This window comes from Solanum dulcamara, chromosome 3 (assembly GCF_947179165.1).
Source record: "Solanum dulcamara chromosome 3, daSolDulc1.2, whole genome shotgun sequence".
In the NCBI taxonomy this organism is placed as follows: Eukaryota; Viridiplantae; Streptophyta; class Magnoliopsida; order Solanales; family Solanaceae; genus Solanum; species Solanum dulcamara.
In genome coordinates this window covers 82,343,426-82,365,745 of record NC_077239.1, presented here as the reverse complement: position 1 = coordinate 82,365,745, position 22,320 = coordinate 82,343,426, and the positions used below count along the sequence as shown (strand labels likewise).

Below are 22,320 nucleotides of genomic sequence, written 5' to 3'. Positions count from 1 at the left end.
ATTCATTAGTATTTGGTCATGTACCTCCTTTTTTTTTTTCAATGTGAAGAGTTAATAATTTTTTTACTAGAAGCTAATATTTACGTCAAATCAATAAATATATAATGTGTATAGTCAATATATATCCGTCTTGAGCTGGGTCAACCCAATTAGAATTTGGACCAAAACAGCCCGATCAGGCAAAGAGGCCTGGCTGAAGATATCAGGAAGGAGGTTATGTTGGATAAGAAAATGAGTCTAATAGAATAGCACGATACTAACTAGATATCTGAGTCTCAGCCTTAATTCCGACCTCAATTCACAAAGGGAATTGCTTTATAATGTAGTACTTGGTCATTTACATTTCTTTTTAGATGTAAAGGGTTATTAAAACCTAACCTGCACCAGATATTTACATTAAACAATAGAAATATATAATTAGCACTCTCTCTTGTTTAATTTAATTATATGACATATTCAAATTTTAAGAGTTAAATAAATATTTTTTTTACTGCAATCATTTGTATGTCTTTCAAATATTTTATTATCTATTTATAAGATTGAACAATATATAAGAAAATATTAAATCCAAATTTAACATTATCCAAAAAAAATAATTTTTCAAGAGCTCTATATACAAACAATTTTCAAAAATTAAATGATGACTAAAAAAAAAAGATTTGTGCATGGTCATGTGGTCTCTAATGGGCCTTGACCCTTTTATTTTTGGGTTATTGCAAGTAGCCTCTTTGATTAAAAATCATATGCAGGAATTATTGAATTGAATATCTCCTTCTGTTTCTATTCTCTATCAATAGAGTTCTCATATGTTATGTTAAGTCTATGTATATGTTTGACGGTATTAATACATTTAATTTCTAATATTTTCTACATAAAAGAACTAAAAACACACATCTCAATTAATTAAAGGTCTGCTTGGAAAGCTGCTTGCTAATTAGAATTGGTATAATTACTAGAGTAGTAATTACTAGCCTAGTAATTACACAGTCTAGTAATTACAATGATCTGTTTGTTCGCCACAGTGTAATTACAATTGTTCTGTTTGGCTGCACAAGCGTAATTACAAGGTTATATTAAAATTTTAAAAATAAAAGTTAATTATCTAAATTTAAAATTTATATTAGACAAATAAGGGTAGTTATAACTGATATTAAATTAAATATTAATTAATAAACATATGTTCTTAACTAATATTATAAAAAAAAATAAAAAAATAGTAGAAATAAAAAATAAATTAAAATGAAAAAATATAAATATAAATAAAAGAAGAATTTTAAAAGCTTCATGTAATTACATGATGTAATTACTCTCCTTCAATTACACTAAATTTCTCTCTTACCAAGTAATTACTTGGTCTACCAAACATGCCAAAAAATATAATTACACCAATTACACCAAATCTTAATTACATTATGAGTTTCTAAACATGCTCTAAAAGTTGAACATGCTTCGTCAAATATCACAATAAGGATCAAACTAATTAAGAGCTTGCTTCTTATTACAAAAAATAACAAGACATAGATAAAATACATTGCACACGTTTTCTTGCATTATGTAGATAAATTACATTAGCCATAAAAACTAATGCTTACTGTTCACCAGGTCCACCATAATACATTAAACCAGGATTAGTCAGAACATTATACAAATCACTGTTGTCTATATATGTGGACAATTGACTCTCTACTGCAAAGAGTCGTTCACCTCTATCGCTTAAAAGTGTCATATTTTTACAAAATGCATCATAGTTATCGTTTTCAATAGGGAAAAAGCTTGAACCCATCGGAGGTTCGAGTATTCCTTGTGGACTATATACGACTCCACCCCATTCAACTCTGGTTGCAAAATGTGCAAAGTCGTCATCAAACACCTCTCGAGGCCAAAAACCAAATGGTGTATTAGACTCCGTAGAGAACAACCACCAATTTCCTTCTTTTAGGTCCTATATATTTTCAAAAAAAAAAAAATGTTTAACAAATAAGGGTTGATATATGTATAAAATTACACTTGACTAAAGAAAGAAAGAAAAATTACCCAATTTATCGAAAGCCCTATATCAGATATATTCCCTCCTCGTTCTGAAACGGGATCAAACACTCCATCTATCGGTATTTGTGTGTTTAGAAGAACAAATGCAGGACAAAACAAATTAAAACAACTACTAGTTTTACCATCCTGAAATTAAATATGAAAAAGTTATATGATTGAAGAATTGAGCATAAAAGAAATAATGAAATATATAAAAGCTAACTAATTTAAAACTTACCGTAAAATGTATAAATAACCTAGTCAAGTTGTCACCATATAAGGTTGGGTCAACCTAAATCAGAAAGAAAATAACGATAAATGTAGGTTAAATGGACGTGGCTCACTTCTCTCTATATAGAAAAAGTTTTGAACTCACTCTCCAACCGACTTGTATGATATTTGTTTCCTTAATCAATTTCAATCGACATGCACTATGTTGTTGACCTTCGACATGAGGATTATAGACATTAGTTATCACCCCAGCTCCACCAAATTTGTTACCTGGAAAGTCTTCGGTATGAACGATTGCAATCTGAAGATAGTAAATATATATACAACCAATAATTAAATTTGAGAATTCTTCGCAACAAAATAGGATTAATTTAAACATATTTCAAATTTAGAAATTTAGATAGTAAATTATGATATGTACCTTGTACCCTTTTAAAGGTTTATATCTTCTTTTTAAATCACTGGAGTTTTCTCTCTGCAAAAGTAAGGTAATATAAAATGCTAAATTTAATTTCTGATAGCAATGATTTTTCAGTGTTATGTTTAAAAGTTATAAACTAGCAACGATATATAGTGAAATATGACTTACATCAAAATCAATTTTGTCAAATTAAAAAAAAAAAAACTATCTTACACGAATAAGTGAATTATTGACCATGACATCTTCTGGTGGCGGCATAAGTTTATGTCTCATAAGATCTTCTTTGGTTGTTCTTCTGATAGGAACAGTTCCAACTGGACATTCGATTCTTGACAACTTGTAATTACTTGTTGATATAGTTGAAACGCTCTCTTTCATAGACAAAGATGGTTTCATCTGTTCATCCAAAATTTCTTTTGATAAATCACTAATTATTTTAAGATTTGAAAATAAAAATTGATTGTAAGAGAATACTATATATTAGAGGCAAACCTGTGGATGATAATTGTGATTCTTCAATAAAGGATGGTTAAATGCAGGTTGCTCGTAGAAATTCACACAATCATATATATCACCATATTTAGTCTGTTGATAAATAAAATAAAATATTACTGATTAACGTTACACCATAAAGAAAGGCATAGAGTGTTAGAAAAAGTTGGCTATTGAGACACAATATTCATACCTTAATGGTTTTAATTGGAGGTTTATTTAGGACTTTTAGTTGCTTCTCCAACTCTAAATCTTCTTGTTTGGACAACTTTGTTCCTCGTACCCCATCATAACTCAAACATAGAAAGACCATCAACAAACATTGATCTATCATCCTTCGATTCATTATCATTTTTCTACCAAAAAAAATAATTCATTCCGAGACTAAAAGATATCATAAATATGAAGATAATTTCTTTACTGAATATATTTTAAAAAAAAGTATGAAAAAATGACCATATATCACTTACTTAATCCACCAATTTTCTTGATTTTGAATTTTTCTAGGAACTCTTTCCTAGACTACTGATTTTATAATTAATTGGATTTGATTTATATAGAAATTAGTTCGTAGAGCAGATTCACCGTATAGGATATGATCTACTTATTAAAAAGATTGTCAAATACTTGTATGTCTATATATTCTTAATTACTTTTTGTGGAGGAAAAAGTGTGAACAAATGTAATCAAATTGGATTACTGTCATAAAGGAGCTTAATTATTTAACTAAAGTGAACAAATTATTTCATTTTTGAAGATCTTTTTTTCTATTTAATTGGATATTGATTGACCTCTAGAAAAGCAAAGTTCATGAAGTCAATTTTAAAAGCTCATCCATGTGTATGGTAATTAATTATTTAGTTATTAAATGGTTGTCTTATTTATTAATTATTTTTTTGACCTGGTGGGAATTAGTGAGTTTTCCCTTTGTGCAAATGTGAGCTAATAATATTAGAAGATATATTACGTTGGAAAATTGTGATTGCAATGAATCTTTCTCGATTTGATGCAAGTTATTGATAAATTACCTTTTTTTATTCTTCTGATGTATGACTTAAATATGTTTAATTTTTAATTAATTAAAATATGTGATTTTGTCATGTATGTGAAAATTATGTTATATTGGACTATTTATAGAACTATATTACCATCAAACATGATCTACCATCACAAATTTAGCATAATATTAAAGTAATTAAATGGTAAAACGGTTAATAACTATGGTGAAAAAGAGGCCCTTTTATTTCAATTGCTTCTCTTAATAATGACATGCTTTAGAGTGTCCATCTCGTGTGTATCATCTGAAATTAAGTTTTGTCAATTTCTTTCTTTTAGATTCTAAAGTTAGATTGCGCCGTAATTGATGTTTATACGTAGTTTTTCTGTTAAACTATCATTAATATTAAAATTGACAATTCGTATTAGCTAGTGAATTTTCAGCTTCTAATTAGTAAGATATAGTGATAAATCTACATGCAATTTGGAATCAAATGTCCATTAAAAATTAAACAACAACTTTATATATATTTCCATTTTTGTGCTCAATTCGAAGATATTTTCGATATTATCCTTAATTATAATCAATTAATATAGTATATTTGCAGTTTTGTATCTCTTATATCATTCGCTCACATACTGAGAATCTTAGTAGCTCTGATTGACTATCTAAACGTTCATCTTATTGGTGGGTACAATTTGATTCGATTCCCCACCTTTATTATCCCCTACCCCGATTTTCTTACAGAGAACTTTCAAAAATAGCAAAAATTTAAAACATAATTAGGCTCCTTAGTTACAGTTTGCTTAATTACATTTCATAGCTATAGTTTCAGTTGTTATGCCAATTTCCGTTTGTATATCTCGCTGCATTATACAAATTGGGCTTTTCCGTTTGTATATCTTGCTGCATTATACAAATTGGGCTTTCAAAGAGATTGTGTTTATTCGCTTCCAGATTTGTATAAAATTTGTATATTGCTTCCGGATTTGCTTTAACAATTTGTATGTTCGCTTTCAGATTTATATTTGAGCCCATAAATTAAATTTGTATATAACAAATTTCATTAATTAAATTGTAGTCAATTCGCGTAATTAATTGAAACTATACCCTTATCGCATAATATATTAGTGATTAGATCTCACCAGGTCCACCATAAAGGATGGTATGATTATGATCATAAGCTCCATAATCAGGAACATCTACTACACCATATAACGTAGGAGTTGTTGAAAATGTTGGCAACTTAGAACCTAATATATCAATGTTTTCACCTTTGCCATCTAAAAGTGTAACAACTCTGCAATATGCATTAACTGTTGCACTTTTCATAAGAGGGTAAAGCCCTGAACCCATTGGTGGTTCAACTACTCCAGCTGGACTGTACACAACTCCACCCCATTCAACTCTTGTTGCAAAATTCCAAAAATCCTCAAATACTTCTTTTGGCCAAAAACCCATTGCTACATCATCAAGGAATAGCCACCAATTCCCTTTCCCATAGTCCTGTATTTTATTTTTTTTGAAGAAAAAAAAACTTGGTTAACAAATATATAGTCATTCATACTTAGTTGGTGCTTCTAATTGAGGTTGATCTATATATGTTGCTCGAATTCTTCAAAAATGTTATTGAATGTGTGTCAGATCCTTCACACGAGTGTTGCCTAGTGATGTGTGTCAAATCCTTCACATGATGATGTGTGTCAAATCCTTCACATGATGATGTGTATCGGATCCTTCAATAATTAATATTCTTTTCTGAAGGATTCGGTACGACCACGACAATATCTTGAGAGAATTTGAGGCAACATATATGACCAAAACCCAAGTGAATGTTTGATGTACTTATAAATCAAGTATTATAGGAACTAAAATTACAACTTATCAATAATTAAAGGAACAACAATATGAATTAAGACTCAGTTTTATATAAATAAAGGCAGAAAATTTACCCATCTTATCTGAAATGTCATGTCATAGTGTTTCCCATGAATGTTCGAAATGTGAGGAAATGCTTGACCGAAAGTGACTTGTTCATTTACAATTACAAAGCTAGGACATAACAAATCGAAACAAGAATTTGTACCATCCTGGAAAAATATATTTTAAAAAGGATTAATATGTATAATTTGAGGGACAAATTAAATTTTAACAAGTACAACATATATATATATATATATATATATATATATATATATATATGAAGCTAAACAATATTACTAGTAGGAAACTTACATCGAAATGTACGAATAATCTAGTTTTATTATCGCCATATAGAGTAGGGTCAACCTAACAAAGCAAAATGATAAAAATAATTAATGATACATAGGCACCAAGGAAAATATGTTATTCACGAAGAACATATAATTGATTTGACTTACTCTCCAACCCGTCTGTATAATATTTTTTCCTTTTATAAGTTTCAAGCGACATCCACTATGTTGTTGACCTGTACTACGAGGATTATATATAGCAGCTATCATCGAAGCTCCACCAAATTGGTTATGTGGATTGTCTTCAGTTGTAACAATAGCCACCTGAAAAGAATAAATGACAGTGTAAATTAGAAAATTATTCTTCACCATGACTTAATTATTTTCAATTTTGTGATTACAGTATATATTGAAAAAGAGGATAACATATGATATCCTACTTCAAATAAAAGTACCAAAAAGAGAATAATAAATCTATATAAAGATAACATGTCATAAGTAATAATATTTACCTACCTTGTATCCTTTCAAAGGTTTAATCCTTCTAGTTTTGGAATCATTGTCCCTCTGTGGAAAAGTAAGATCATGTTAGAAGAGATGTTATATATACTGGAAAGCTGAGTTTTTAATTTTTCTATATGAACATTTTGAGTAATCTGTTTTTATTAATTGAAAAAAACAAAACTATATCAATTAAAACAACAAAATCTTACTTCTGGTGGCGGCAAAAGCTTATGTCTATTAAAATCTTCTTTAGAGTATCTTCTAATAGGAACCGTTCCAGAAGGACAACCTCCATCAGGTAATCCCATTGACTGGAACGTATCACTTGTCGATGCAATTGGATCACTCTCTTTCACAAACAAAGAGGGTTTCATCTGTTCAACCAAATATTTTTTAATTTTTAATCACTATTGATTTTCATAATTGTTAGAACTATATATAAAAATTGATGGTAAGAGGATATATTGGAGACATATACCCGAGGATGGTAATTGTGATTCTTTAATAAAGGATGATGAAATGCAGGTTGATCGTAAAAGTCCACACAATCATATATATCACCATATTCAGTCTGTAAAAATTCCAACAAAATATTAATTGTTTACTTTATATACACCAAATCAAAATCCAAAATTATATATAGGAATGCACAAATATATAAAAGACTTGTCAACATTCCTACATCCAAACCATATACCTTGATCGTTTTAATTGGAGGCTTATTAAGGAGTTTTGTGCCTCGAATCCCATCATAATTCATCAAACATAGAAAGAGCACAAACAAAAAATGTTGTATAATCCTTCGATTCATCACCATTTTCTACCTATTATAAAGGAAATTTCATTCAAAGACTATAAATTAATATACGATTATATTAATAAAAAAAATGATATGCTAGATGTATATATTAATGAAAAAAATTATAAAAATAAATAGATTACGAACCACTACTTGATTCACCAAGGATCTTGAGGTTGAATTTTGCTAACAATTCTCAACTATGCTACAATTAATCATGAAGGTTTTATACTTTGGATTAAAAGAGTAAGTGTTAAGCAAATCTGATTATATTAACCATTTACTAGATATAGGAGTATTAAAGATTGTATTATATTGTATGTTTTATATTTTTTCCTTTAATGTTGCACGGGGAAAAAGTGTGAACAAATTAAATGTAGTGGTCATATATAATTACCTCAAGGAGATTATATTTAGCCAAAGTAGGAAAATGCGGTTTAATTTTTGAAGATTATTTTTTCATTTAATGGATATGATGACCTCTAAGAAATTAGTTTGACTAAAGATTAATGATGCGTATTTATAATTTCATTCAATTTTAATCTTAAATGATTTTCTTAATTAGTCTTTTCAACAGTCAAAATCATGAATAGATTTCTGCAAAATGATTTCCGGATATAGAAGAATAATAATTAAGAGTAATCTCAAAACTAAACCATCTTTTAAAAGTATCCTAATAACAAAAGTCAAGTATTAAAATTTTATGAAATAACTAGTGAATTAGTTTGCACTTTGCTCGATTATAAAAATCTTATTGAATTTTTAAGTATTTTTTTAATTTCCGAATATCAAAACTATTAAAAATCTTCTTAGTCTTCAAATTCAAAATGGATTGGATCTCAGGCAGCTCTAATTTATTATTGTCATTTATTTTATTTTTATTTTTCTTTAATTTTAGGATTTTAATCATCTAAAAATACTTGAATTATATATAATGATAACAATTTATATAAATAGAACTCTAATTTATATTTTCTTTTAAGAAATCATGAAAAAAAGAGAAGATCTTCAAAAACCGAAGATATATAATATCTTTATATTGATATGTGTATAAATTTAAACATAACTTTCATATGTTTATTTAATATATTAAGTATATATCTAACTATTTCTCCAACTTTCAAGAGTTACACTTTAATGCCCCTTTTTTTTAATAAAAGAAAAAAACTTAAAAAGTGTTCAACAACAACTGCAAAAATAATAAGTGAATGGAGTAAAACATACAAACAAAATTTCTTTGATTAATTTTTTGATTTAATTTTTTCCTTTTTTTTTTCTCCTCCATCTTTTCCTTCTGCTTCTTGCTTTATTGCTTGTTCCTTTTAAGAAAGAATATCTACCTTTTCTTTTCTTCTCTCACTTGAACATCACATTCTTTATAACTGATCATTAATTCCACTTTAAAGCTACTCTTTTTTCATCCTAAAAATTATTAAAGCTATATTAACAATTCACAAAATATAAAAGAATCACTCATTTCTTTTTTAAAAAAAATTCTACAAATTCAATACAAGACATCGTTAGAAAAGGAAGAGAATTCAAAATACAATTGAATTCTCAAGCTTCAATCCTTCTTGGACAACTTAAGAATTTACTATTAATTTACAATAATACAAGAGAAAGGAGTGAGAAGACATATATTTCAATATATATAGAAAATATTAATTAACACCAAAAACTCTATAGTACCTGAAAAACAAAACAAGAAAGTTCATGAACATTAGAAGAATTAGAAGAAGAGGAGAGTAACAATGCTACTATAACATAAGAGAGTTTTCTTATTTTTTCAAATATGTTCAAGTGTTTCTCAAATTTTCAAGTGTATAACATAATCTTCAAGACTTCCATTTATATTGTTACATAGAAACATCACAGAGATAGCAATAAATATGGTATTAATCCTTGAAAATGTGGGGGAAGATCAAGGGGTGTAGAAGATAAATAAGTAGGTGATGGAGGTGTCGGCATTATTACACATAATGATGAGAGTTGCACTTTGAAGTTATGAACATCAACATTAATATAATATAGTTACAACAAAACGTTAACTATTCAACAATTATATAAATAATAACTACATTAAAAATGAGGAGAAAAATTAAACTAACAAATGCCCAAAAAAGGAGAAAAAAATAAATAAGAATGGAGGCCATAAAGAGGTGCCACACATATATATAGAGATATGGTTTCCCGAATCCAAAATATTAAGGGGATAAAATAGGCTTTGCTCCTAAATTATAATGAACCAGATCCAAATAATTGTAACGTAAGAGTATGAAAACTATGCTTCTCAAGTACTATAGTGCTTCTCAAGTACTATAGATTTCTATGATCACCGTAGTTTTGAAAATATTATATCATGTTTGACTAAACTTTTGAAAAGATAAAAGTATTTATTTATTTTTCTTTTTTGAGGGAAAAAATATAAATTATTTTAGAGAGTTGAAATGTTCCATCAGTTAAAAAATTAGTCATTTCCCCATAAACTCTTTTGAATTCTTAACCAAATACAAACTATTAATATTCTAATTTTAGAAAAAGAAATTTCCAAAGTAGGAGTATTGTTTTTTCTAAAAAGAATACACTTGTATCATTGCAAAGTAAGCAACTTTTGAAAAACAAATAGACCAAACAGTCTATTGGTAACAAAAGTCACGTATTAAAACTTTGTGAAATAATTGGACTAAAGCTATGCATCTAGTGAAATCAATAAAGAGTAGATTAAAATTAGAAAGAAAAAAACTGGATTGATCATTGTCCTGTCACTGCAAAAAGCCCATAAAAGTCCGAATGTACCTAGGAAACAACAAATTGAATGAAAATATTAATGATGCATCTTGAGTATTGAAATCTTTAAGGGTAGATGTAGTTATCATTACATTAAGGGAAAATAAGGTTTATTTTTTGAAGATTATTTTTTCATTTAATGGATATTTCTCGGTGTGTAAAAGAATTATTCCATTAGATATAATTCCGTGATTCATGATTGGATAGCTAATAGGCACTAATTAACCTTTAATTTGGTGGCACGTCTTTCAATTTGCACCTAAAATTAATCTAAAAAGTCGTACTACTAGATCGTACGTGTAGGAAACAACAAAATGATCATGTTGATTATTGAAAAAACTTTAGAGGAATTAACAAGTGTATACATATTAGACAATTAAACTAATAATTTGGTCTGTTTTGTCAATAATCAATCTATAAGTGGTAAAAGTTCCAAAAATCTACCTTCTTCAATAAGGAACCATCGTGATTCTCGTGTTTATGCTTCCTCCCCCCCCCCCCCGCCCCCTCAAGTTTCACAGTTATATTAGTTCCCTACATTTACTAGGCTTTCGAAAACAGGTAGTGGTAACGTCTGCATAAATTTTATCATCTTCAAATTTTATTTGTGGAATTTCACCGAGTATATTCTTGTTGTTGTTGGTTGGCCAAAATTTTTGTCTAGAAAAATAAGTTTCTGAAAAAATTAAAAAATGACTTTTCTAGTAGAAGTAAGGAAAACAAATTTCGTAAATAACAATATGTCTTACCCACCCTCCAACACACCTTATTTTCGCCCCACCCCTCACTCCCTACCTTCATCTCCACCTCCCATATTTGTGTAGATTATATATATAAATGCTTTTAGGATAATATTATTCGCTTACATGTCAAACACAAGAAAATAATTAGTAAGGAATCCATTTATTTTCTTAAAAAATATTTCCAAGAAATTAAGTATTTTCATGATAAACATTTTCTTGCATTCCGAATACACCAATAATGTCCAATTAATCATTCGTCGTATTATTAGTTTTCACTTTCAAAATTCAATACATTGACAAATTCTTTTCTTTTTGATGACTTGCGATATCTCACCAAAATCCATTCTTGTCCCCTCATAATTGGACTCCACATCTCAGCAAAAATAAATTCATAATTTTGGAGTTGATAATACATGTAAGTCATCGTATAGATACATCCTTTTGATAATTATGGTTCATTAGCACAATTTTTCTATGTAATTCATTAAAGTTTTTAGCGATCAGCCTATTTGTTAATTAACCTCGTGAAACATTACAAAAAAAAAGTGGAAAATATTTCTTCCCTTGTGGTTTCTTCTTTCTTATAAGTGTAAGAGAATTATTATACGCTAGCTATAATATAGATAATATATAGTATTAATATTCAATCACAAAAGAAGAAAAATAGTACCAATGCATGTGTCCATATGAATACGTGTTAGTTGACCTTTGCTTGTAAAATAAATTCAACTTCTCTATTTCTTTTTCAGACTCGTGTGGTAATCAATTAAACGAAAAAGATGTATTCCATTTTACTATAAAGATAACAGTTTTAATTAGTACAAACTTTTCCTTTAACAACACCAAAAATATTATCATCCCAATGGATCGATGTCACCAGCTCGTAAAATAACGATTTTTGATGAAATATCTTCCTTTGTTCAAGAAGCTTCTAAGTAGCTTTTGAAAAAGATGGACAAAACACAAGAGTTTATGTTGACTCAAGTTCAACAATTTTTGGACCAAACACATTTGGGCTTCTGAACTTTACACATTATTGGGCTCATATTAAACTTGGTTCAAACTTGGGCCTCCGATACACACAAACTTAATTACTTTCTCTTCAGCCCAATAATGTGACACATAGTATAATTAGCATACACTCTACATATAATATAAAATGACACTTGAATGAGACAAAGTTAGTTAGGATAATTAGCAGATTTATTTTTATTTATTTACGTTCCTTGTACAGTATAGAATTTACATTTTCAGTCCCTTACTTTTAGTAGTATAAATAAATACAACAATGTATACAATAGTTTACAGAAATATACAAGAAAAAATTTCCAATCGAGTTTGTTTAGTTTCTCTCATTTTTTTTCCTTCAATTTTTTTCTTATCAAAGGCTTGAGAAAAGTTTAAATGAGAAACACGATCATGATGATTTATATAGATGGTCCCAATTTGTTATCAGGAATTAGGATATATTAAACCAATTTAATTTGATTAATCGGGTAAATGGATCTGGGGTTGGCCAGGAGCGAACGTAGGCTAAACATACACAAAGCATGTACAAAAATTAAATTTATAAACATACTAGTATTTGAGGTCGTTGTTCTTTAGAACGTATGCATAAGTTCAAATTGTTGATCGACATCTGCTTATAAAATTAGATATATATACGTATGTTTATTGGCCCTCCACAAGTACCCATTTAATTGCTGGGTCCGGGACGCTGTTATACTAAGGGAAATTTGTGTTCAAAAAGGTAAATAAAATCGAAAACTTATATATATATATATATACAACAACAACAACCCAGTGAAATCCCACATCGTGGGGTCTGGGGAGGGTAGAGTGTACGCAGACCTGACTCCTACCAATGTAGGACGGCTGTTTCCGAAAGACCCTCGGCTCAATAAAAGCATAGAAAAAGGTCAGACAAGATTATTAGAGTAAATAAGTAGATGACGAAAATGATCCAAACAATAGTATAATCAAAGCACAAAAAAAACAGTAGATATTATTATTAGATAATAACATAAATATCATAAATAACATACATCAGAGTACAAGGAATCATAGTGCGTTAATACGCCTACGAATAAGGGTGAATAAAACCACTATGTACTAGCCTTCTACCCTAATGTGTGTCCTCCACACCCTCCTATCTAGAGTCATGTCCTCGGTAAGTCGTAAATGCGTCATGTCCTGTCTGATCACCTCTCCCCAATATATATATATATATATATAAAATTATTTTTAAATAAATGTCATATGGAAGCATAGATGTGCAGTGATAACACAATCTTAAAGTGATATGATAGGATATATGTTTGAATGTGACTCTCTATTTTTAATCATATATTTTAGATTTGAGTCGTAGAATAAAGAATTTTTTGCTAGAGAGCTTTTCCTCAAATAAACCTTAAACACGGCGTGGATGTCAATAAGTTGGCCGTTAAAAGTACTAGATGATTAAAAAAAAGAATCATACTCTTTTCATATATTTTTACTTGTTCATGTTTGACTAATGACATATTTTTTCTCAAACAATCAAGTGAGAATTAATTATCTTTTTCCAATTTTACCCTTAGCATTAATTATTCTAGAATCAAGAAGCACGTAAATATATAAAAATTAAAGAACTAATAAGAGGTATATTAGTCAAATAATACTCCTAATTATTATTTTCTGAAGGGTTGTGCAAAACCTTATTATGACAACTAAAATGGAACGGAGAGAGTAATTAATAAAATGATACTTTTACTGTATCACTTTTTGAATATAATAAATCCAATATTATGAAAAATGACTACAATTAATCAAAAAAAAGGAAATTAGAAACTAAATAACAAATTATCTTTTGATTTTTCAAACTGGACAAGTAAAAATGATCGGAGTCAGAATGGAGTACTAACATAGGACAAATAAGTTATTCTTGATTTGGTACATTTGTGTTGTTTAGGATCTAATTAAGGTGATCATGCATATTTTCGAATTAATAATTTATGTTGAAGTCGTTGACCATGACTTCCATTTGCATCGTGAGCTTCAACATGCATATAATTAATCTCCAGACAACTTTAATTTTTAATACCAAAAAGGAGCCTAATTTGTCTACGAGTATGTCCCTAATCAGATCTTTAATGTTAAATTACTATACAAATTGCTGCAACATAATATTTAAATTATAGGCCAATTCAATGTATGACGCAGCATATCTTAATTTATGCTTAGATACACCTCATAATTTTTTTGTCAAAAGAAATAACCGAATCCTATATAATCCCCCTTTTTTTTCGATTCGGTATTTGATATCTATATTAAAGTCTGACTGAATTCATATTCGCACATTGCAGGGCCCATTGCTGAGGGAGGTGCTCCAATAAGATTTTTTGTATTTCCAAAAATTCAAACTTGAGACCTCTATTTAAAGGTGAAGGAATATATCAACTATCCAACAATAATCTAAGTTGATAATCATATCCTAATTTACTTACACTTAACAATTAACTAATAAAATCACTATGGCAAAACCTTTTAGTGTCTTAAAATGATTTTTTCATTTATGTAGATCCTAACTTTCCTGAACAGTTACTCATGTTTGTAAATGTAAATATTAAAATTTCACGGTATTTAAAATAAGATTGTACAAGACGTGTTCAATTCATCTTCAAATTGGTAACTTTGTTAGAATTTTTTGGAGGCTATTTTATCTTAAACTCTAACTCTCGTATATAAAAATGGACGATTTTGGGACACATATTCCCTTGAAGAGGTATCTCGCATATCCTATAAAATCTTGGGTGTTCATAAAGAGATTGAGATCTTGAATATCCCATTAACTCTTGGATATTCATACAGCTATCAGAATCTTGAATATCCCATAAACTCTTGAGTATTTACAATAAGATCGAGATCTCGAATATCCCATAAAATCTTGGGGATAGTGTTGCTCGATGTTCTATTGGCAATCAAATATATCACAAGGAACTTCATATAGTCTTACATTCGAGAAATACACTATTAACGTTCATCAAATCATGGAGAATATTTAGAAGAGAAGAATCAAGGATTAAACGGAGAGTTATACTCACAAATATCATCGATGAAATCTCCATTTCATCATATATTTTATTTATGATTACAGTTTATTCATCGATAAAATTTCTGTTTCATCATATTTTATTTATGATTGTAGGTTATTTTTCATCACTTTAATTTAAACTTTGTTGCAAGTAGTAATATACTTAAATTATTACTACAACGAATTGTTCATTTGTTTGCTTTAAATATATATTGACACAAAACTTATTGAAATTCTGTGTTTGCCCCCCCTATTTTTTCTACTTTAATTTCATATATGCTGACTAAAATATATTGGATCTACAACTAGGTCCAGTAATTTCTATTTGGTAACGGTATCATATTGTATCATACAAATATGAAACTTTGAAAATATTGAATATTGTTTAGAGTAAATGTGCATCGATAGCATTAAAAATATATTTTTTTCATTTTAGAAATTGATTCGATTCAGAAGAGAAAACAGCGCAGCTAATTGAGGACAAACTGAATAAAAACACAAAGAATTAGAGACTCAATGAATTATATAATAAGACCACTTTAATATTATTCCAGTATTATATATACGTACTGTATATGTTAATTCTTCTGTAAAAGATTGAGAATGTGAGAATATAAAATACTTTAAAATATTTACACTACCACTTATGTAATACAATAATTTTTTTATTTTCATTTTATAATAAAAAAGTATGCGACCGTGATGTTCTCACCCATGCATTACATCTTTACAATAATTTACGTATACTGGCAAATTCTTTTTGTGGGATCCCAAAAATGTTCTATAAATACATTGTGTTTCTTTTAGTGTTTCTCCGTCTCAAATTATCTATCATGATTTTCAAATTTTAATTTTTTAATTATTTTTCTATCTCAAATTATCTATCATGATTTTTAAAAATAATTTGAGATGTGCATTTTAATTTGGTCGGAGAAGGAAGCTGGATGTCTTGTTATTTAAACTTTGAACAATCTGACTATAAGCAACTTGACCAATGCTTGTCTTGTGTGAATGGAACACGACAACTTACTATCCATTAATTCCACCAATTTTTGGTAAACCACCTTTTCCTGGAGTTTATCGTTTTCCCTTTTTGAAATTTGACGTTTGCATTATAATTCATTCATATATATAATACACTGATGTATGTTCAACGACGACAATTCACAAAAGTCCACTAATTTAAAAATGATTTAAGTTGATTAATTTGAACCATTTATATTCTCTATTAAAAAAAAATACTATTTTTCTATTTAAATCTCTCACTGAGAAAGTTTAGTGGCTAATCTAACATATATTTTAATTGAATCGGTGAGAAAAAAAAATAGTAATATTTTCATATGGAAAAATTATCATTAATCATTTTTCTAATAATTCCACCTCTGGATTGTTGAAATTTGTTTAAAAGCTTATGTAGATACAAAGTCTAAAGGATGATTAGGCCGATGGAAGAAAAACGTATGTCCTTCCTTTTTTTTTTTTTTTTTAATTTGCTCACCACTAAAATAAATAGAATTTAGTTTTAGTTATGAATAAATTTATAGATAAACAACAAAATATTTGTTGCTAATTTATTTGACAACAAATTAATGATATATTATCACAAAATTCGGGTAATTGTAATAAACAATTAATTAGCGATGAAGTTCACAATTAATTATATATATATTTTCATTGGGGCATCAAGGTGACTTGAAAAATATAAGAATAGAATGTCAAGAAGTTTCAAATTCAAGCTAGATAGTTTGTTGATGAATGTAATAATTTCTTCTCTTGACCTATCTCTTCTTTGAGAATCCTATTTGGAATTCCTTTGCCTAATTTTCCCTAGACAAATCTAAATTTCAAATCTTGTAAAATCTTGTTTTTCATCATTTTCTTGTTTTCCTTTTCCACTATTTTTCTTCTTTCTAAATATTCGTAACCGTCTGTGTCATCCTCAAAATATATGTTATATCTTTGTAGAGTGAAACCCCCTTGCATTGAGTATGCTTCATAGCGTGAGTGATTGAATTTTATTTTTATCACTTCATCAGTGACTCAGTGTATATAACTTAAACTCATATAAGAATGATAGATTTTGATAATAGCATTTTAATGACTAGCAATATTTCGAATGTATTCTTTATTGTTGTTGTTGTGACATAAGATGTACAAGTTAGCATGTTCTTAGCATAGATACGACCCTCTTTAATGTATAGTTGCGCTCTCTATATATATATATTAGTTTCTAGGAAGGCAAACAAGATTATTTGATAAAGATATTTACTTGTCCAATATATTTAAATTAAATTTTATGAAACTTGAGTTCAATTAAATTAGAAAAAAAATAGTCATAATCTATATAGGTTGAGAGAAATAGGAACATACGTTTTGGACGGAGGAATAATAGTTAAGATATGCTTTTGAGTTATTTTTTTATTTCATCGATCTTGTCTATTGACCTGGTCTGAGAATCTATTACTAACTATCAAATATCATATCATAATCATCATGAAACAATTAATTGAGAACTTTCATAAACACCATATGATCCGATCTCCCTTTGTTTTAATTCTTTTTTTCTGTTTTGGGAATTTTTTTGGTCGGTGACTCCATAACTAACCGAGGTGGAGCTAGAAGCCAACTTACGGATTCCATTGAACCCACTAGGTTTAGTTTGTCCTAAATCTTATATTTGTGTTATAAATTTTATTAAATATGCATACATATATTATATTTATTTAAAATTCATTCATTAGTATTTGAAGTTGTTATAATAGAATTGAGAAATCATAAAATTCATATTCTGGATTCGTCTTTGATAACTAAGCGGTCAGGCTGTGGTTGTAACTCCATATATATATATATGTACCTAAATCAAATGAAAATATAAACTAAACAATGTAGATTGTGATTTCGAGTTTATTTCTCTTGCATTATTTACATCATTAATATTGTACAATATATGTATTGCAAACTATAACCTCATGCTCTTAATTTCTAGAGGATGCATAATCTATATATAATTCAACCCAAAAACTATATATTTTTAGGTTAGAACCACATCACTCTAGACCATGTATACCATGATGTTTCTAAGTCCTTTGGGATTGAACCATGTTCACCATATTCATAGCAGCATTTTTCCACTGCAAGGCTGCATTGAATTTTAATTTATTTTGAGCTCCATAAATGACAAACTCCTTTGCTTTATTGAAGAAATCAATGCCTTCTTCTCTTTGAACTTGCAACCTCTTTGGACACTTGAGTAAACTAAGATAAGTTTTTAAGTCATGTACACAAGAAGGATTATGCATCTTGAAGAAATCTAGCAAGATTTCAACTCCAACATGTGCATAACATGAGCAACTCCATGGTGCCTCATACTTCCCACACAAAACCCTAAAATTCTCATTCAGAAAAACCCCAGGAAGTTTTGTTATGGGATCATTTACATTTGTTATTCTCAACACTTTTACACCTAACTCTTCACACCTCTCTTTGAAGCCTGAGTTTCCAACTCTTGGTCCTCCAAAGGAAAAAACCGTTAAAGGTATAGTGTGATCTGTATTCAACAACTTGTCACGATTCAGGCCCAACTCTGCAATGTCATAAGCTAGTAAGAGGGCTAATGCACTCCCCATGCTATGTCCGGCTAAAGTTATGCTCATATCCTCCCCTTTATACTTATTTAGTATTCTCCCTACCTCAGATAGTAGTTGCTCGCGACAACTTCCAAGGCCAAACTTCTTGTCCTCATTGGAGGTGTACAAACTCAAGAATCCAGCTTCAACCTTAACCTGAGGTCTAGGATTATGAGGATCAAGACGAGCAGGAGTCAATGAGCTCATCAAATTGGCTATCCATTCAGGGCTAGTAACCGTTCCTCGAAAAGTAACAAGCACATCTCTCCTCCCAAGTCTCTTTGTTTCTTCATGATTTGATACTGCAATATAACCAATCCATTTTCCACATGATGAGCCAATAGTAATATTGCTACCAATTGGGAAGACATTTATGTCTGGAGTAGCATATATGTATTTTGTCACTTGATAGCCTGATTCACCCAACCCTACTTCACTCAACATCCTCCTCTTCCCATACTTGCAATTTAAGTATCTTTTTGAATTTGGATCAAGATTAAATGCATCATAACAAGCAGCCACAAACTCTCCATATCGAATAATCTCCAATCGGAGTAGAGAGTCCAATGGATCTACTAGGTTTTCCCAATTTTTTGACCCTTGAACTTCTCTCCACTTGGAAGCCAATCTCTCAATATTACTACTACTATTACTACAACGACGATCCATTGCAACACCAGTACTAGTAGTAACACTATGAGCATTGTTCTTCGATATTTCTTTAGTGGATATCATAGGTGATAGTTTGTGACTGAGACGTAGTTGTTGTAATGTCAGAGGTGGTGCAGGTGCAACTGAGATACCTTCATTTGGTCTTACCATACATGGCTTAGGCAAAAACTCTTCTGAAAATGTAGGAAAGTTTAGATTTGGAATATTTGGTAACCCAAGCATTGTATGAATTAAAAAGATGATATTTAAGAGCTAGGAAGAAGTAAAGAGGGAGTGAGAACTCTAGATGAATTATATATCAACTATCAAGGGTTATTTACTCATATATATTGTATTTATTTGTCATGGTCTGTACGGTGAGAGTTGAAAAAGGTGTTGTTGAGGTGGGGTAGGGAGAGAGGAAGGGGGTGGGGTGTATAAGGGGAAAAAATGAAGAAAGTAAAGGCATGTTTGGCGAGTAATTTGACTGAGCAATGAAAAATTCCATATAATGTATTAAATAAATTGGTCGGTTTGGGCACAAGTCATGACTATAATTAATTGTTTAATTTTTCCGGCTGCAAATAAAGTAGAGCCAAAAAAACATAATGTTAAAATACCGTTTTCCTATTTTTCTTTTCAAGTGGTTGACATCAAAGGTGCGTTAGCTATGTGGACGAATTTTAGCGTGTTTCTTATTTTTCCCTTTTTTTTTCTTTTCAATTTTTCCTATTCTTTTTATAGTGTATCTTAGTATGAGAAAGATCTATGTCCTAAAAAGGAAAGTTTCACCATATATACAACAATTTAATATATGTCCTAAAAAGGAAAGTTTCACCATATATACCGCAATCTAATTAATGTAGGACCAATTCATCACAATTGATAAATGAAAATAAAAATGATCTCTAATATAATTATTTTCTCCCCATACGTTTGTTGAATATTAAGTTAAGCTATGCACTAAATTGATTTTGATGATGACAACCTACGATATCTAATATTTGGTGTAGTTAAAATTTAGATGTGGTTACAATATGAATACATATTTGAATATACACTAAGATATTAAATTTAGATTCAAACACTTAATAAGTAAAAATGATTTTTTAGCATCTGAATGTGTATTAGCTACATGTAAACGAATTTAAATAAATTACTAATATTATATTTACAAAAGTTAGGAAAAAATATTAATCCTCATAGTGTTATATAAATAAATGTCTTTTTTTATGAACCACACACTAAAAGTGGCCCATGGTGATAGTAGTCGTCAGTGATAGTTATAAGGTGATATCTATCTACTAAATGGTTACGATTGTATCAAGAAGGTTGGTGATGATGCTAGTGAGGTGGTGGACATAAGTGTTGAATTGCAGTGATAGATGGCCACTGGCCGGTACGTTGGACTTCTCACCCGAGAAGTACTCTCTCTTCCTTCTAACCGTTTCTATTTCTACAAAAGTTGGCGAGAAGAGGATAGTTGGGGGCAATGTGCCAATGACAAGCGGTGGAAGTGTTTGATGGCGGTGATCGTACGATGGAAGTAGATATATAGTAAAGGTAGTTGGTGAATGGTGACAATAATGATTAATATGATAATGATGGTCGATTGATCATCGTGTAATAAAGGCTTAATAGTATTCTAATTTTTCTAATTATTGAAGAAGTATCACCAATTATACAAAAAAATAATCTTGCTTTGTGGATGACGATTTAGATATGTTAAATATAACTTCTCACGAGTTTTTTCTTCACATTATCTTATAGTAAATTGTAAAAACAATAATTTAAAAAAATCAAGATGTTCAACGCGATACAAGGTTTCCTAATGCGAGAATTCTTCTGTATTAGGAGTTTACTCGTAAGAAAGTCAACACGTATGCTTTTCACTAAAATCACTAAAATCATTTTCCCCCCTTCTTTTTGGGGGTAAAAAAGAAACCCTGTATATTCATGTACCTATAAAAGAAGCTCTATATTTTATCATTTTTCCAAGATTGAGGGAGATGAATCCATATATTTGCTTCACCCAAACACGAGTTTAAGATGCACCCATCATATTTTTTTAATTTGTACTTTCTTTACAAATGAAACATGACCAACCCAATAATAATTGGTAGCAAATTTTACCAAAAAGAAAAAAAAGAGAAAAGATAATGTCACATATGCAATAGCGGAATCCGAAATTTTAGCTTATGGGTTTTAAATCATATTTTTTTTCTTAAGATTATATATATCCAATAGGTTTTTATTGATTGATTCAACTGAATTAATTAATTTATATAATTAAGTAGGGGTGAACATAATTTGGACAAAATCAAAATTCAAATTTTTCCAATATTATATTTCTTGGTTAAGATATAATTGTAGTACTCTTTCTAACAATTTAAAATAAGATAGTCACGCACGCGCATATATATATAAAGCCTCGCAAGTTTCATCAATAAATTAAATGTTAAATTATAATTTCCTAATTATGTAAAATTAATTCTAGGCATCCAAACTGAAGAAATATATATTAGTTTATGCATTCATATATTAATCATCCAGTTTCATTTCCAGAGCAAAAAAAATATATCTTTTATATATGTGACAATAAAGACATCTAGAGGAAATATAACAAAAGAAATGTCTAAATTAATTTCCCCAAATAAGAAAGCTATGAAAATATTTACAGCTGAAATTATATATATGCTGATGTAGCTTGTAGTCATCATGATGAAGTTATAGATACTGAATCTCATCTAAATTTA

The 22,320-nt window shown here is 29.2% G+C and overlaps 3 protein-coding genes across 3 annotated transcripts; all 3 read right to left on the bottom strand.

Moving 5' to 3' along the window:
• Positions 1–1,588: 1,588 nt before the first annotated feature.
• LOC129883756 (uncharacterized) lies at positions 1,589–3,524 on the bottom strand. The gene is made up of 8 exons (XM_055958353.1): positions 3,366–3,524; positions 3,173–3,265; positions 2,894–3,076; positions 2,681–2,734; positions 2,405–2,560; positions 2,267–2,320; positions 2,035–2,175; positions 1,589–1,942 (listed from the first exon to the last, which is right to left on the bottom strand). The coding sequence occupies exons 1-8, from the start codon at positions 3,522–3,524 to the stop codon at positions 1,589–1,591; spliced, it is 1,194 nt and encodes a 397-aa protein (XP_055814328.1).
• A 1,779-nt stretch (positions 3,525–5,303) lies between these two features.
• LOC129883755 (uncharacterized) lies at positions 5,304–7,703 on the bottom strand. Its single transcript, XM_055958352.1, has 8 exons — positions 7,584–7,703; positions 7,365–7,457; positions 7,096–7,260; positions 6,899–6,949; positions 6,551–6,706; positions 6,405–6,458; positions 6,122–6,259; positions 5,304–5,675 (listed from the first exon to the last, which is right to left on the bottom strand). Exons 1-8 carry the CDS (start codon positions 7,701–7,703, stop codon positions 5,304–5,306), a joined length of 1,149 nt encoding a protein of 382 aa, XP_055814327.1.
• A 10,661-nt stretch (positions 7,704–18,364) lies between these two features.
• Positions 18,365–19,807, bottom strand: LOC129883753 (galactolipase DONGLE, chloroplastic-like). The gene has a single exon (XM_055958351.1). The coding sequence runs from the start codon at positions 19,805–19,807 to the stop codon at positions 18,365–18,367; it is 1,443 nt and encodes a 480-aa protein (XP_055814326.1).
• Between the last annotated feature and the right edge of the window lie 2,513 nt (positions 19,808–22,320).

Excerpts from the sequence above, each read along its gene's own strand:
- LOC129883756 (XM_055958353.1), bottom strand. The coding sequence starts at position 3,524 with ATGATAATGAATCGAAGGATGATAGATCAATGTTTGTTGATGGTCTTT. Across the intron at positions 2,176-2,266 it reads GGTTATTTATACATTTTACG|GATGGTAAAACTAGTAGTTG; the intron begins GTAAGTTTTAAA and ends ATTTAATTTCAG. Across the intron at positions 1,943-2,034 it reads TAGGGCTTTCGATAAATTGG|GACCTAAAAGAAGGAAATTG; the intron begins GTAATTTTTCTT and ends GAAAATATATAG.
- LOC129883755 (XM_055958352.1), bottom strand. The coding sequence starts at position 7,703 with ATGGTGATGAATCGAAGGATTATACAACATTTTTTGTTTGTGCTCTTT. Across the intron at positions 7,261-7,364 it reads ATCACAATTACCATCCTCGG|ATGAAACCCTCTTTGTTTGT; the intron begins GTATATGTCTCC and ends TTGGTTGAACAG. Across the intron at positions 6,707-6,898 it reads AACCTTTGAAAGGATACAAG|GTGGCTATTGTTACAACTGA; the intron begins GTAGGTAAATAT and ends TATTCTTTTCAG.
- LOC129883753 (XM_055958351.1), bottom strand. The coding sequence starts at position 19,807 with ATGCTTGGGTTACCAAATATTCCAAATCTAAACTTTCCTACATTTTCA.